Consider the following 17,427-nt stretch of genomic DNA (forward strand, 5'->3'; position numbering starts at 1 on the left):
ATTACTCTTTGAGTGGTCATTCAACCAGTTTCTAAGCCAACCAATTATATTCAGTCAACAAGAACCAATTAAAGACTTTGCTTATTAAGCAGGTCTGTGCTAGTGTAAGAAATATAGCCTTACCTAAAATAAAATACTTGATTTCTAGTGAAGTAGAAAAGCTCTTTTTATTAATGTTCTTGCCAAGAGTAGGTGCCCATCCAGAGTTTGGTAACAGGCACACCTTAAGGGCAGGCTCAACAGGATATATCTTTCCTAAGTCTGGGGTGGGGGAAAGCTTCCCCTGTTTCCTCATTGGCTGAGAAAATCCAGAGATTGCAGTCTATCTGAAGAAACTAATTAACCCATGTTAGTCCCCACCCTTGATTACCTTTCCCATTGAGACCCCACTCCTTAATCATCTTTCCTAATATGATCTTTCTCTACCCTTTGGTGATGAGACAGAGCTGAGCTCTGATATAGAGCTATAGCTAACCTGATTTCCTGCTAAGTTTGCTCCTCTCCAACCACAGTTTTGACCATGAAGCTCTTTCTGATTGGCCCAAGGATCAAGGTTGAGGTTTGGAAGGCAGAAAAGGTGTGATCCAAACAAAGTTGGTTGTAGATGGCAAATGGATATCCCCATTTTCCTCAGTAGGGGTTAGGAATAGAAATACAATCAATAATCAAAATTAAAATTTATTAAGTTCCTACTATGTGCCAGGCACATAAATGCTAGGAATTTTTAAAAAACACACACATAACAAACACTAGTCTCTTTCCTTAAGGATCTTATAATCCAATAAAGGAGACAACATGCAAAGAAATATATACCAGATATACTATACACAAAATAAATGAGAAATAATTAACAGATGAAAGGCACTAGAATTTAGGGTGGTTGAGGAAGGCTTCTAGTAAAAGAAGGCATTTTTAGTTGGGACTTTGAAGATAATAGACAAAGGAGAGGAAGAAACAATCACTGCTAGGCATTTTTAGTTGGGACTTTGAAGATAATAGACAAAGGAGAGGAAGAAACAATCACTGCTAGCAAGAAACTTAATTTCTAACAAAGATGATGAAAGGAATATATACGTGTATATATACAGATATGTACATATCTACAGAAAATAACTGGAAAGAGAATAAATACATAGTAGCTAAAATACAAGATGATTTGATAGAGAGTGCACTAGCAGTTGGAGAGATCAGCCTTCAGGTAAAAAAGATGGGTCTTGAGCTATATCTTGATGAAAGAAAGGCTTTCCACACACTGGGATGGCCAGTGTAAATGATAAGATGTGAGAGGGAAGTTTTATATGAGGAATAAACATCTGGCCAATTTAGAATAAAGTCCAGTGAGACTGAAATGACAGATTTGAATAAGATTATCACTAATCAACTTCTTCCCGCTATTTTTTGTAAGAATATATAAAATACTTTGCTAAAATCTAGCAAACTATCACATTCCCCTGATCAGCCAGTTTAGTAATCTTATCAAAAACGGAATTAAGGTTAGTCTGACCTGACCTGACTTTGATGTAACTATCTTCTTTGTTAGCTACTCACTTTAATAATCTGTAATTCGCCAATCTATAATTTGTTGTTTTCTTCCTTCTTTTGAAAATCAGGACATTTCCTTCTTCAGTCTTGAATTACCTCTCCCATTTTCCAAGGCCTTTTGAATGTCCCTGGCAGTGTCTTCTCTGCCCAAGAATATAAATCACTTGGCCTGTACCTTGAATTCATCAAGGTCAATTAGATGCTCTTGCTTAATCTCCTTATTTATCCTGGGATTCTACTCCCCATTAGCTATTTTTGTTCTATCCTTTCCATTGCAATGATCATTCTCCTTGGCAGAGAAAACAGAGTAAGAATTTTACAGCTTTGCCTTCTCTGCAGTCAGTGGTCATCTCATCCCCAGCCACTCATGTAGTCACATTAGTATCTTCATATAATTACTGTTTTATTCCTGTTGAAAATTGTTTCTTGATGTCTTAATTGTTTTTCTTCTTTATCGTAGGTATTCTCTGGCATCTACTTTGATAGATTTACATAGGAAGTTTTATTTTATTTAAAGCATTTTTTATTGAAAACATTAAAGTTGTCTAAAAATCCTTCCTAGATGAATGGGAGATGATAACCACCCACCTAGGGAACTATCTAGGCCAGTAAATCACAAAAACCTTCGGCTATAGAAAAACAAGTTTATTTGACATTTGGAGTAAGGGAAAAGAGTAAGTACAATTCTAACACTATTAAAATCTAGGCTCCACCCAACTTCTATGCACCTCACAAGAGAATGGCCTTCTTGTCTTCTCTGGGCCCTGCCTACAGCTTCCAGCTCTTATCTAAGACCCCCAAAGCTATCTGACTCTCCTATATTAATTAGTATGGATTATCTAAAAAAGGTTAAAGAGGGAGAACTCACATATGTATTGAATCCTTAACTAAAGCCTGGGGTTGTTCCTAGGGATACTCAGAGTCCCAGATGACCAAACTCTGGGTTTTACCTTAGCCAAATGGATTTTGGACACATGGATCTCAGACAGATTGTCTCTGTGCTTCAGGGAAAAAGAAGGTCTCCTCCAATGGCAAATTTTCCAATCCCAGGAATCACTAATCTTTCCACAAAATTAGGATTTCCCAGGAATACCAGAGAAAAAGCTCCTCCTTACCAGTTCAAGTAAAAAGCTAGTTTCAGAGTGACAGTTACTTTCCAGTAAAAATTCCTAAGATCCTTTTCTCCTTGTCAGAATCTTCTCCCAGGGTTCATATCCAAATTCTCTTGTTTTCCTCTTAAAGACAATCCATCTATTTTTTTCCCTCTATCCCTTATCACTTATTCTTACATTATAATACATAGCGACTAACATAGATGTAGAACTTTGAATTTTAAAAATATTTTATTCACGTTATTGCATTTAATCCATTTAATAGCCTTGTGAAACAAGTACTATTATTATCTCTGTTTTACAGATGAGGAAACTGAGACTCAGAGAAGCTAAATCAGTTGTCCAGGGCCATACAGCTAAGTGTTTAAAGTCTTCCCGAATCCAAGTCAGGCACTGTCCACTAAGTCACCATGCCTTCCATGACAGTTACATGTAGCTTAGCCGTTGAACAATATATTGAAAATCCCTCTATTCATAGACTTCAGTGGTTCACTAGGATAAAATTAGCTCCTTTTTCACTATGTTAAAACTCTTTCTGTCTTTGAGAGGCAGTATAGCTCAGTGAATAGAGTGTGGAACTTAGAGTCAGGAAGACTTTCATTCAAATTTTGGCTTAAATACTTAAAAGTTGAGTAAATTTGGGCAAATCACACTGTCTCAGTCTGTTTCCTTGTATAAATATAATAATGACTCCTATCTCAAAAAGTTGTTAAGAAGTTCATAAGAGAAAATATATATTTAAAAACTTCATAAACATTAAGGCCTTAATGTGAGTTATTATTTGTATTCATAAGTAAGAAATTGATTGTCCTAACATTCCATTTTAAATAAAGTTGCTTTTGTTGCTTTTCATTCTCAAAAAAAAAAAAACACTGAATAATTTTAGTTGACATCATTTCTATCTTTAATTCTTATTCCATATAGGAGTCATTGCCTGATGATGATCTCCAAGGTGAAAGTAATTCAAAAAACACTCAAACAATTTCAAGTAAGTTCAATTCTTCATGTGTATGTTTGCGTTTAAAGTATTTTATTGATTTTTTTTACTTTGCTGTCACTTTTCTATACCATCTCTTCTTCCATCCACCCAAGTAGAATCTTCTCTTGTAACAAAGAACTTGACCAGACCAGGAGTCACAAAAGCTTTAATAGTTTTAAGAGTAAAACTACACTAAACTTTTGGTATATGTAAGTGATAGCTTGTTCATTCTATATTTGTTGTCCACCATTTCTCTGCTGAAGATATTTTTCATTATCAGTGAAGTTAAGTTTAGTCATTTAATTGATTTGAGTTCTGATAGCTTCTAGAGTTATTTTCCTTTACATCATCATGGTCATTGTGTAATATTGTTATTTTCTTCTACTTCACTTTGCATCAATTGTACAAGTCTTCGTGAATTTCACATATTTCTTGATTCTTATGGATGTACATGTATAGACACACTATAATTTGTTAAGCTATTCCCTAATTAATAAACATTCACTTTTGTGCTTATTTTCCAAAATAATTTAATTTCTAGAATTACTAGTCAGAAGCTCAGAGGAAAGAATAATACTCCCATCTCACTCTGAAATAACTTATCTTGCTTGAATTTCCATTCTTATTAGTAAAATGTAATTGGTAATAATGACATAATTTTAATATTCTATGACAAGTAGTACAGTTTTACAAATTTCATAATAGACTTGAAAATTAGATCTCATAATAGAGAGTGGGTCATTTTCCTTAATGAATATGTAACTTTCTGTTGTTATCTGCTGGCTTCAAAATATTTTCTTTCCTTTTTCAAGAAGCACTATAACTGGCTCCAGCCCAAACCCTGTCTTTAGAGAAAGGGATATTAATTTAAACATTGTTGTCCTTTTCATACTCTATGGCTTTGCTGTACTACCAACTCAACTCCTTTAGTCTATATTTTAGTCACTAGTAGCAGTGATTAAATCTTAGTTCTCATAATCACACATATAATTTTGGCTTCTCTATGATCCTGAACTCAGAAATTACCTCTCAGATCATAATTGCATATCCTAATTCTCACTCTGTCTCAATTTAAATCTATTCTTTGCTTTTTCTGTGACTTCTTGTCAGTCCACCCCTCTTGGTTTTTCCAAGCACTTTTGTTATGATCCCAGTTTCCTTCCAACACAGTCTTGATCCTATAATCATTTTAACTTATGTGCTGTCCTCTTTTCTTATAGGCATTCACCTCTTGCTAATTTTCAATCCTAGGTTACTTCCATTAGATTCTGTCTTCACGTTTATCCTATTGTTTCTGGGTACTGCAAGAAGTCATACAGCTCCACAGACAGTGTCCTTTTTTCTGAGGGGTAGTTAGAATTTTTTATCATTAGCCCTTCAGAACTGGCTTTAGATCATTGCATTGCTGAGTATAGTTAAGTCATTCACATTTCATCATATTATAACTTTGCTATTACCATATACAGTATTCTCCTGGTTTTGTTCACTTCACTTTGCATCTGTTTGTGTATTTCCAAGTTTTTCTGAAAGCATCCTTCTCATCATTTCTGATAGGACAGTAGTATTCCTGTCATATGACACAACTTGTTCAACTCTTCCCCAATTGATGGGCATCTCTTCAACTTTTTTTTTTTAAACCCTTGTACTTCAGTGTATTGTCTCATAGGTGGAAGATTGGTAAGGGTAGGCAATGGGGGTCAAGTGACTTGCCCAGGGTCACACAGCTGGGAAGTGGCTGAGGCTGGGCTTGAACCTAGGACCTCCTGTCTCTAGGCCTGTATTTCTTCAACTTTTAAAGAGCTACTATAAATATTTTGCACAGCGGGCAGCTGGGTAGCTCAGTGGATTGAGAGTCAGGCCTAGAGACGGGAGGTCCTGGGTTCAAATCTGGCCTCAGACACTTCCCAGCTGTGTGACCCTGGCAAGTCACTTGACTCCCATTGCCCACACTTACCATTCTTCCACCAAGGAGCCAATGCACAGAAGTTAAGGGTTTAAAAGAAAAATAAAATAAAAATAAATAAATATTTTGCATATATAGGTCCTTTTCCAGTTTTTTTTTTCCAAAGTTCTTTGGGATACAGACCCAGTAGTAATATTTCTAAAGGGTATGCAGACTTTTATAACTTTTTGGAAGTGGTTCCAAATTGTTCTCTAGAATGCTTGGATAAATTTTCCCACATTCTCTCCAACATTTGTCATTTTCCTTTTCTGTCATATAACCAATCTGATAGGTATGAAGTGGTACCTTAAGAGTTGTTTTAATTTGCATTTCTCTAATTAATAATGATTTAGAACATTTTTTCCACATTATAAATAACTTTGATTTCTTCATCTAAAAACTTGCTGTTCATATTCTTTGACTATCAATTGGGGAATGATTCATATGAATTTGACTCAGTTCTCTGAGAAATGAGACCCCTTTATCAGAGAAACTTGCCATAAATTTTTTCCTCAGTTTTCTGTTTTCCTTCTAATTTTGGCTGCATTGGTTTTGCTTGTGCAAAAGTGCAAAAAAATTTGATGTAATCAAAATTATCCATTTTATATTTGTTAATGCTCTTTATCTCGTTTGGTCATGAATTCTTCCCTTGCCCATAGATCTGACAGGTAAACTATTTCGTGCTCCCTTAATTTGCTTTTAGTATCACCCTTTATGTCTAAATCACATATCCATTTTAACCTTTTCTTGGTATATAGTATGCGATGTGTAATTAATAAATAAATAAATGTAGCTAATAGAGGCTTATAATAAAGGGCAGGGTGGTTATAATAAAAACCCGCTGAGTCTTCTAGGCAGGGAGACTATAACTTCAGTATAGATTGATTTGGGTCAGCCAGGGTTGTGTAAGCCTGAGCTGAAATGTTTCAAGTCAGTGTCCCAGTTGCCTCTAAGCTCCTTGAGGTAAGGAGTGAGATGCCCCTCCCCTCCTCATGGAAACTGAAAGCCAACAGGAAGTGAGCTTGGTTCACTTCCTGAGCAAGATGGATGTCTGGTTTAGCCCCTCAGGAAACAAGGGAAAGCTATCTTTCCCTCTTCAGCCTTGGCCCTAGTTGATGGTATAAATGAATCAACAGAAGCTCTTTAAATAAAGGCCAAGGGGTTTATTAACTGCAAGGGTAAGCTGAGGGAAGAGGGTTAAGATCTGGGAAACTGTTGCTAAGGGTGAAGGCCAATGCTGGGAGAGGGTCACAGAAGGTAGGGTGAGGTTGAAGGAACCAGCCCCTCAGCCAGGGATAAATTTCACTGCCCTGATGTAGGGTGGTCTAGCAGATTAACAAATGAGGGTAATGGTTTGGTTTAGGGGTGTCCCTGCCTGCCTAAGTAAACTAATTTCCCATGTTCTCCTCCCACCAAATTCCCTCCTCCCAGGGCCCAAGGGGGAGATGCAGGGGGTCAGGTCAAGGAAATCAGCCCCACAGTTGGTTCTCCAGGAATATTTATAGTCCCAGCTCCAATGGTTTTTTGGCCATGAGACCAGGGCCAGGCTGGGTCAACATTCCATTTCCTTAACTGCCAGGATTACTTCTGGTGATTTTGCAAGTGCAAAAGATTCTTGCAGTAATCCTGCATTACAGATATTATTCAATACCTAGTTTCTGCCAAAATGTTTCCAGTTTTCTAAGTAGTTTTTGTCAAATAGTGACAAAATTCTTATTCTGAATCTTGGATCTGGATTTATCAAAGTAGATTATTTTCTACTGTATATTGTATATCTCTTCTATTATACTGATCCATCACTATTTCTTCACCAGTACTAAATTGTTTTGATGACTACTTTGTAATACAGTTTGAGATCTGGTACAGCTAAACCATGCTCCTTCACATTTTTTTCCCTTGATCACCTTTGATATTCTTGACCTTTTTTTCTTTCAGATAATTTTTTTCCTAGCTCTATAAAATAATTTTTTTGTAGTTCAATTGGCACGGAAAAGGTTAAAAGTCCTTAACTTGACCCTGTCATCCCCTCAATTATATTTCTTCTGCTAAACTTCTGGGGATTCAGAATTATCTACATTCGCTGCCTTTCCATCCTCTCTCTTTCTCAGACCCCTTATAATCTGGCTTCTCAGTTCTACCACTCTGAGGCTTTGTCAGTTGAGAGATGTTGTTATTCTAAGCCACCTTCCACCTGAGACAAATTTCAAGTGACAGAGTTTTGGAGTCCTCTCAGTCCTGATCAGCTTGCCTACTGAGTCTCTTCAATGATAGACTCTTGCATTAGATTGTCTTCCACTAAGCCATTTTTCAAATGTCTAGTAGGGTCAAAGAAAGCATATTACCTCTTACCCCAACTGAATTCTTATCCTATTTTTAGTTTTGTCTTTCCTGTATGTTTTTTTTCTTAGCTATGTTCACCAGGGATTATTTGTGTCACATCCTTACTCCCTTTATAACTTCGTTTCTGTATAATTGATAAGGTATTTACTCACAGAATTAGAATAGGAGACCCTAAAAAGCCAAGGTCCAGAAGAAAGCTTTCTAAAAAAAACAAAATAAAAAATAAACAAAACAGGATTTTAAACTGATTCATCACAACATAATTAACAGAATTATTTTGTTTAATAAAAATTGATGTTGCTTTTTATCCGATGTTACATATGGAGGATATTCCTCTTTCTCCCTTATAAACATGAACATGCATAGACTGGTCTGGGTCGTACACCCTCAAGGAGCATTCATTTGGTCCTTGCCTTGAAATCTAATAGAAGAATTAATGGGAATGTTCTCCCATGGTATACCATCACACTTGGCCCACATTTTGTGCATATCTATCTTTAGAAATATGATTAGATATAACATATTCTTGGGTTTTTTTTTTAAGCCTGTGTGTGTTTCTTTGACATGATGCATTTTATTTGCTTTACAGGTATAACTTCATCAAGTGACAGTTCTCTTCCTCTTCTGAGATCTTCTGATACAGATTTTTGTATAGAAAGCACAAGCTTTGAAGATAGTTTAAGTAGTTTTCCATCACCTGAAGTATTTAGGGGAGGAGAGTTTTTAGGTGAGAACTTCCCCCTCCCCCCCAATCTCCCTTGGTATAGTTGGTATAGTTCTCTCTTTCTTTTATGGGAGTTAAGAGTGTTTACTTTTCTTTTCCCTTCTACATTTGGGCACATCATCCCTATAGTGTGATGGCCATATATGGACCAGGCCTACCTAGACCTGAAAAAGGCAAGAGAGAGTTGGAGGTCTTGGTGGTAAAGAAGTTTCTGTTCTCCCATTTGAAATTTTGCTATAGGAAACACCACTAAAGAGAAAAGATTATTATTTTTTTAAACCTTTATTTTCCATCTTGTAGTCAATACTTTGTATTGACTACTCTTCTGCCTTGTAACCAATGAGTAGTATTGATTCTAAGACAGAAGGTAAAGGTTTTAATAAAAAAAAAATTCACACATTACTTAAGGGTACTTAACATTTAAAGAGTTACTGCTTTTCCAGAATGTCAGGTAGAAATAGTACACCACTTCAGTATCATACCTCTTCCTTCTTATCTCCATCTTTTTAGTTCAACAAACATATTTTAAGTACCTGCTATGTTAGACCATTGTATCCAGAAAAAAAATATAATTTTTTCCGAATATAATTTGTTATTATATATAGTGAATATAATTTTTTACCGAAAAGTAAATATAAGGTAATTTGTAAAGGGAGAGGGCATTTATAACTGGAATCTCTGAGAAGATGTCACCAAGAAGATAACATCAGAACTTAGCCTTGAAGGAAGATAAGGTTTCGAAGAGTTAGAAATGATGGAGTCCATGTTAAACATGAGAAGCTTCATGCAAAGATACCAATATTGGACAGGAAATGCCAACTTCATATTACATGAGAGGAAATGATATGAAATAAGCATGGCATCATACCTGACTTACACTCAGATTCTGGAGGGTGGTAAATGCCAGGCTGAGGAGTTAGTATTTTATACTCAAGTCAGCAGGGAGCAGGGAGCTATTGAAAGCATTTAGACAAGGTAGTGATGTAGTCAGACCTATGCCTTGTTATAGGTAATTTACAGACTAGAGATAGATTTAGGATAAGCCTATAACAGCCTTAAGATTATTTTGGAGGATAGATTGGGAAAGATAGAGACTGAAGGCAGCATCACCAGTTAGTAATACATTAATAAAGATCAGAGTTAATGAAGGCCTTTACTAGGAGAATGATTGTATGAATGGTGAGAGAAATATGGAGGTAAGACATATTGTGAAAGTATATTCATTAAAACACAGCAAATATTTGGAATATAGGGGTATGTCAAGGATGGCATACTGAATTTTAGGTATGGATGACTGAAAATATGCTAGATCCTAATCAGAAATGGTGGATTTGGAGGAGTTATAATTTTAGGAAGAAAGGTCTCCTGCACATGATGCCAAGATCAGATTTGTAACACAATTATCTTCATTTTACAAGCCAGGGCTATCATCTTCTCTTACTATTTCAGCTTTGAATATATGATTCTATAATCTCCTGGCACACTTATCCTGGAAGAGAAATCAGAAAACTCTTTGCTCTCCCTTGCCACTTCCAGAATCTAGAGTGAATGTCTCCTTTGAGGTTTACTCTGTCCAAATCTGCCACCCTGTGTAGATCCTGGTGCCTTTCCCCCATGTCATTCCCCATTCTTTCTCAAAGATTTCAGTATTTGGCTAATGGTTCTCCTTTACTTAAATTGTATCCTTAACTGTAAACCCGAAGAAGCTAAAATAACTTGAAAACAAGATAGATTTGGAGGGTTTTTTTTAGTATGAACAAAGCATATTAACCATTGAGGTTTGTGTGGCCTGCAACCTCCTGATGCCCCATTCTATATTTACACACATCCTTATCAGTCACATTTGTAAGGGACACTATTACTTAAATATCTTGGTCTTGAATAGAATCTTGCTAGTTGCAAGATAGAGTGGGAAATAAGAATATCAAAGAATGTGGTAAAGAATTAGGTTCTTTTTCATTTACATTTTTTTTGTTGTTGAATGCGAAATGAGTGACTATTGGAAATAATGTTTGCTATTACATGAACTGAAAAGAACAAGTCCATTTAAAATTTATATCAGTAATTTAGAATTCTCTGCATTTTTTTTCTTTTTCTTCCCCCCTGTTTAGATTTTAATGATTCCACTACTGAAGGCTATCTCAAATTCAAGAATTCTACACTTCTTGATACCAGCCAAGCAGTGGGAATAGAGAATATGCATCAATTTTCAAATCTTTCAGCAATTTTAGGTAATTTATATAAAAAATGTGTTATGATGGAATAAAGATGCCAAGTAGTTATATCCAGATGGCAATTTTTTTTTAGCAATGCATGTGGTTGCAGAAAAAAATCGAGTCAAAGGCTCTTGATAGCCAAGGACATTGACCATTGGTTTCCACACAGTTAATTTGGAGGGAGTAAAAAATAGGTTGTAGGGATTAAGATACCTTTTTCTGATTGGTAGAGAGCATCAGGAGACATTGAGATGAGGAGAGGGATAGTTTTGTAACATTCCCTAATTTATGATATTGGGAAGGAGAGTAATCTTGCAACTTCTCCAAAACCAGGTGGTGTACAAGCAGCTGAAACTTAGCTTCATGAAATGATAAAGGCAAAATAGTCACTGTGCTATTTTTAATGTACTATAAGTATTTGATGGTACCTCATCTTTGTTGAAACAATGCTTTTTTTTACTTTCTATTCAACACTTGAATAAAACTAGATCAAAAATAGACTAAATAAAAAGCTATGACTTTTAAAAATGACTAGAAATTTTACATGAGGAAATTCTTGTGTGTCTGGAGTAGTATAAACTCAACTAAATGAAATTAGTTTTCTATACTATATCTTGTCATCCACCTCCTATGGGAAGTACTCAATTCAACAAGCATTTATTAAACAAGCCAAAATCAAAACAAAGAAGAAAATTTATTAAAATGCTTCATACAAGGGGCAGCTGGGTGGATTGAGATCCAGGCCCAGAGATGAGAGGTCCTGGGTTCAAATATGGTCTCAGACACTTCCTAGCTGTGTGACCCTGGACAAGTCACAACTCCTATTACCTCACCTTTACTTATACAGTATTGATTCTAAGATGGAAGGTAAGGGTTTAACAAAAATGTTTCATACATATCAGGCACTGTGCTGCTCAATAGGGATACAAAAAGAAAAACTGGAATGGTCTTTGCTTTAAAGGAACTTATATTTCTTTTATATATTCCACAACCCTTAACATAGAGCGATATACAGAATATATATGATACTAGGGAGAGAGGGCCTACATATTATACTTGATAAATGTGAGTATTATTACTTTAATATTTCTAGTAGGTTTATATTTTATATTTTCACAACCCTTAAAATGGGATTATATATAATATGTATGATACTATCTGATGTTTTGCTTACTCTGTGCCATAAAATACTTCTACATCATCTCCCATATTCTTTTTTGTTCCAGTCTTTGGTAAAAAAGTTCTTTCTCCTTGCTAAGGTTATCATCCCTATTTTTTTCCTGGGTCCTATCTCTTCCTATGCCCTCTTGGAACTTCTGGTCCCATCTATCATTCCCTGTACCTCTCTTTCTTTTTCTATCTCTTCCTATTTAGTGACCTTTCCTCTGCTGCTTATAAACATGCCCATGTCTCCTTTGTCCTTAAAAAAAATCTATTTGTCCTTGCCATCTCCTCAAGTTTTCATCCTATATCATGTTTGGAGAATCACTTCTTTGGAGAATAAGTGATTAGGGGATGCGCTCTGTAGCACAAGATGTTAAAAGGAAGGGGATAAGAACTGTCACAAGGAAATGGTAAAGAGGAAACATGATACTAGGACCTATCTTAATTTGTGACTCTGGGAAGGGGAATCATCCTGTGACTTCTCCAAAATCAATGACATGCCAGTACCTGAAACATAGCTTAATGAAGTGGTAGAGAAAGGCAAACTATGTTAAGAAATAAAAAATGCTAGAAGAGTAAAAAAAAAAAAAAAAAAACACCAAAGAGACATCAAGGCCCCCAGTGTGAAAGCATTGTGAGCCTCAAAATCATAAGAAGCAGTACTCTCTAGACCTAGTTTCCTTGATCCCTAGATCTAGACCTCCTTGATGATGAAAGTGAGAGTCAGGGTTTCCATAGCTATCTGGTTCTTATGCTGTCATCCAGCATGACTAAGACAGTTGCTACAGACTGCTGTAACACCCTGCCTGCCAGCCTATTGGATATTTCAACAAGGTGCCCTGCTAGGGACTAGGATAGGAGGAGATAGTCTGGGGAAACTGGAAGTAAGTGGAGGGGAATAAGCATTTATTTAGTGGAGAAGATGACCTTTGAGTTGGTCTTAAAGGATGAATAAGAATTCAGCCTGCCAAGGAAGAGAAATAACATCATAAGGAATAGTTTGAACAAAATTCCAGAGACAGGAGAGGTCAGGGTAGGTTGCAGCTCACTGTGACTAGAAAATAACATACATAGAGAGCAGTTACAGAGGAGGCTGGGAAGTGAATTTGATACTACCAGTCTGGAAGAGAATGTATACAATAGTAGGAGGAATGCGTATCAAAAGCTAGATAATGGTCTGGAAGATTGAAGACTAAGGAAATTCCATTAGATTTGAGGATCAAAGGTCACTTCATAGCTTTCTTGAGAACAGTTTTAGGAGAGTAGTGGAGACACCTGCTTTACTGAACAGGTGTTTGCCTTATTAAGTCAAAAAGTAGGTGACACAGTGGATAGAGTGCTAGATTTGGAGTCAGGAAGACCTGAGTTCAAATCCTGCCTCAGATATTTACTAGCTGGGTGTAACTGGGCAAGTCACAATAGAACCTACTTTAGAGGGTTGTTAGAATGATTAAATGAAATATTTGTAAAGTTCTTTGCAAACCTCAAAATGCTATACATATGCCAAGCGTTGTTACTATCCCCACCATTTAAAGAAAGCAATAAAAGATCTTAGCATAATTGTGTATAGAGCATTATTACCACTGGTTGCCTTCCCCAAGGAATCTTTTTTCATCTTCTTCCTGAGAAGAAAGGACAATGAGAATACTCTCTCAAACTGTGTTAGAACTCCTAGCCCATGTTTTCTTTATTTTTTTAATTGAAATATTTTATTTAAATAATTAATTTAGAATATTTTCCCATGTCACATGACTCATGTTCTTTCTCTCCCCCCGATCCCCCCCCTCCCATAGCTGACTCACAGTTCTATTGGGTTTTACATGTACATTGATCAAGACCTATTTCCATATAATTGATAATTGCACTAAGGTGATCATTTAGAGTCTACATCCCTGATCATATCCCCATCAACCCATGTATTCAAGCAGTTGTTTTTCTTCTGTGTTTCTACTCCCACAGTTCTTCCTCTGAATGTGGATAGTGTTCTTTCTCATAAGTTCCTCAGAATTGTCCTGGGTCATTGCATTGCTGCTAGTACAGAAGTCCATTACATTCTATTTTACCACAGTGTATTGGTCTCTGTGTACATTGTTCTTCTGGCTCTGCTCCTTTCACTCTGCATCAGTTCCTGGAGGTCTTTCCAGTTCACATGGAATTCCTCCAGTTCATTATTCCTTTGAACACAATAGTATTCCATCAAACAGATACCACCATTTGTTCAGCCATTCCCCAATTGAAGGACATCCCCTTATTTTCCAATTTTTTTGCCACCATGAAGAGCATGCTAGCACATGTTTTCTGCACACTGGTGCGTTCTAAATAACTCACCCACTGAATCTCTTGTGTGTAAACTCATTACTTTGTAACATATGTCTTGAACAAGTTAGAAGAACTTCTCATGAGAGATGTAGATTTTGGTGGCATAAAATAAGATATACATCATCAGACACAGTTATTGGGTCAATTTGCTTTGAATAACTTTGCTTCTCTGTTAGATGGAAAGGTTCTCTTGGACAAGATGGGAAGTCATATAAGTGATATATTTTGGTGACAGCTACATTGAGAAGACTGAGATTTATGAATTGATTCTAGAAGGGATCAATCCACAAGTTATCATTCTGAGTTTATTATTGAGCTCTGTAGAGTCTCTCAGGCCAGACACTATCCTGGTTAAAACCATGTCTTAACATTGATTTGGTAAATCTAACTTCTACACCAAGACTGTTATCAGAATAAAAGTAATGACTATATATATCCAACCACATTATTATTTGATCTGTCTTCACTATGTAAGAGGTTATTTCACCCAAAGAAGCTATTAATAAAGAGACTAAATGTTTGCCCCCATTTAATTTGTGCTATATATCCTCTGGGTGCATAGTTATTTGCATATTCTCACCCTCCCCAATTGGAATGTGACTTGCTTTCTATTATATGCACTATACTAGCTGAGTAATCTTTGTTGATCTGACAATAACCAAACTAATACTGAGCATTTTTTTAATTCTTAGATAATAGCATTTGTAAAATTTTGCCTGAAACAGAAAAAACTCCAGATTTCAAAACCAAGGTAAGTTCTTTTAGAAACATGGAAGACTGAGAAAAAACAAACAACTACTGAAACAGAAAACTACTGCAGTACTAAAACAGGATTTATTTAGGAAATTATTTTTCAGTTCTTTAAATTGGTGATCCACAACTTTTCTATAAATGAACAACAAAATTGTTCAATTTTTCATTATTCTCTTTCAATTTCTTATACTCTATAATATGAATACATACACTTACAAGAAGCTAGAGATTCTGTGAGATAGAGGTGAAAAGAGAATGCATTTTAGGCACAGGAGCTTACCTCTACAAAGGCGCAGGAATAGGAGATGAAATGTATATAAGGAACAGAAAGTAGGCCCCAGTTTGTCTGGTATATGGAATATATAAACAGTAGTAAAGTGAGATTATCCTGAAATGGTAGACTGGAGCCAGACTCTGAAGAACTTTAAAAAGAAAAAAAAGAGGCAAAAGGGAGCTTTTAGGATGTATTGAGCTGGGCTAACTCTAGAAAAACTCTAGAAAAATTAACTTGGCTTCTATCTGAAGAATGATTTTAAGAGGAGAAAGATTAGAAGTAGTTAAACCAATCACAATGTTGTAATAATACTCTAGGTGAATTTGTCATAAAAGGAAAAAAAAAAAGAGAAAAGACTATAGCAGTCCTTGCTAGTCCCTTTAGGTCTATCTCTTAAAAGGGCACAGAGTGACTTAACACAGTCTGACTTGAGGTATGGGCCTCAAGCAATCACTTAAGCAAAATTCCACTCAGGAATCATCAGAATCCAGTGACCTTACCAGGTCAGAAGGGCCCCATTTCAGCTTTAGGCCAAAATTGCCCTTTCAACCTTCCATAAGGGCATTCACCTATAACAAATCACATTCCTCTGAGTGCCTCTTAGTTCTTCTCTTGAATGGTGAACCAGAAATCAGACAGTTATACCTAAATTCCAAACTCAAAATAGCATTAGATGATATCCCAAAAAGCTTTTCCCTCAAATGACCAACCCTACCCATTATAGTTCAGAGAAGTTCAGCTTCTTAGTAATCCAGTTCCTCTAGCTTGAAATTCTCTAACCAAAACAAGTCTTTTGTTTTACAGGACTGATTACTTGTCCACTCTAAAGATTTCTTTAAGCCTTACAAGTTTACAGATAAAATGTTTTTCTCTTTAACTTTCCTATACAGTAAATACCAATTCTATGCTGTTCCCACACACACACACAGACTCTCATTATTCTACAACAGATGTTAACTGAAAATATTTTATCTCAAACTATTACCTTTCATTTACTTTTCTGAGAGCGTTCAGGGCCTCCTTCTTCCCAAACATTCTCCTTCTTATAGGAGGAAAGGAGATTTATATACCTTATAGCAAATAAGATCCAATGCCTAGATAGTTAAATTAAAACTGTAATATACCTTCTCTTTCCCCTTGAGCCAGATAAAGGTCAATAAGTTTTCAAGCAGTTTTAACATTTCAAATCTGTCTTTTTTATATTTATGATAGCTTCATATGCCAGCTGTCTGCAGTACTGGGAAATGAGGAAAATACTCTTGGTTGCACTCCTTTTTCTTATAAACCCTCTGCTTAAAGCAAAATACAACTTCCCTTTTGCTTTATATTCCTACATACTTGAACTTCCCAATGGATTTTGATTAAAGACCCTTAATAACCTATTTTTTTCATATTTGAACCTAACATTTCTCTCACCTTCTTAGATTTTTCTTTTTACCACCATAATTCCACTAAGTAGCACTTTGCTAATCAATTACCCAAAAGAATCCTGATTTTAAAAAGATAGTACCATCAAAACATTATATCTTAGCAAACTGTTTATTACCTTCACACCAGACATTAATTTAGCCCATCATACAAATCCATGATACGTGCAGATGTTTACATTCAAATAATGAAGTCATTCTTATCCTTAAAGTATACAATTTAGTAACAAACTATAGAGTGCTTAGCCATGTTTCCTAAGGCACTTCACAGCATTCTGAACTCCTATTAGAAATTCCATCTCAGATTTGCAGATTTGGAACCTTTTTTTTTTTTTTTCCTAATGCTGGTAACTTGGGAGCACTTTTCCTAGATTGTGAAAAGCCTTAGTGCCTGATATGTTTAGAATTTTAAATAATTTAAAATTGCAATGACAAAAACATGCTCTATACTTGATTTTAGAAGTGTAGTGTTTTCTCCTAGATTTCTAATGGGATTGCAAAAAGTCTGTTCAAGGGAGTGGCCACACACAGTGGGGAAGAAGAACTGGGAACCTACTTCTTCCTTAGGTCCCTTTCCAATAAGGCATATGGGGAGGAGATGGAATAATTAAAAGATATGTTGGAATAATTTGTCT

The 17,427-nt window shown here is 35.8% G+C and overlaps 1 protein-coding gene across 1 annotated transcript in view; it reads left to right on the forward strand.

Annotated features, from left to right (window-relative positions):
- MEIKIN (meiotic kinetochore factor) overlaps positions 1-17,427 on the forward strand; it is a 177,685-nt gene that overhangs the window by 41,293 nt on the left and 118,965 nt on the right. The window contains exons 5-8 of the mRNA XM_044659920.1: positions 3,579-3,642; positions 8,505-8,642; positions 10,751-10,870; positions 15,031-15,089. Of these exons, the coding sequence (XP_044515855.1) occupies positions 3,579-3,642; positions 8,505-8,642; positions 10,751-10,870; positions 15,031-15,089 (381 nt within the window). The remainder of the gene's footprint in view (positions 1-3,578; positions 3,643-8,504; positions 8,643-10,750; positions 10,871-15,030; positions 15,090-17,427) is intronic.

The sequence above is a fragment of the Gracilinanus agilis genome, chromosome 2 (assembly GCF_016433145.1).
Source record: "Gracilinanus agilis isolate LMUSP501 chromosome 2, AgileGrace, whole genome shotgun sequence".
Classification (NCBI taxonomy): domain Eukaryota; kingdom Metazoa; phylum Chordata; class Mammalia; order Didelphimorphia; family Didelphidae; genus Gracilinanus; species Gracilinanus agilis.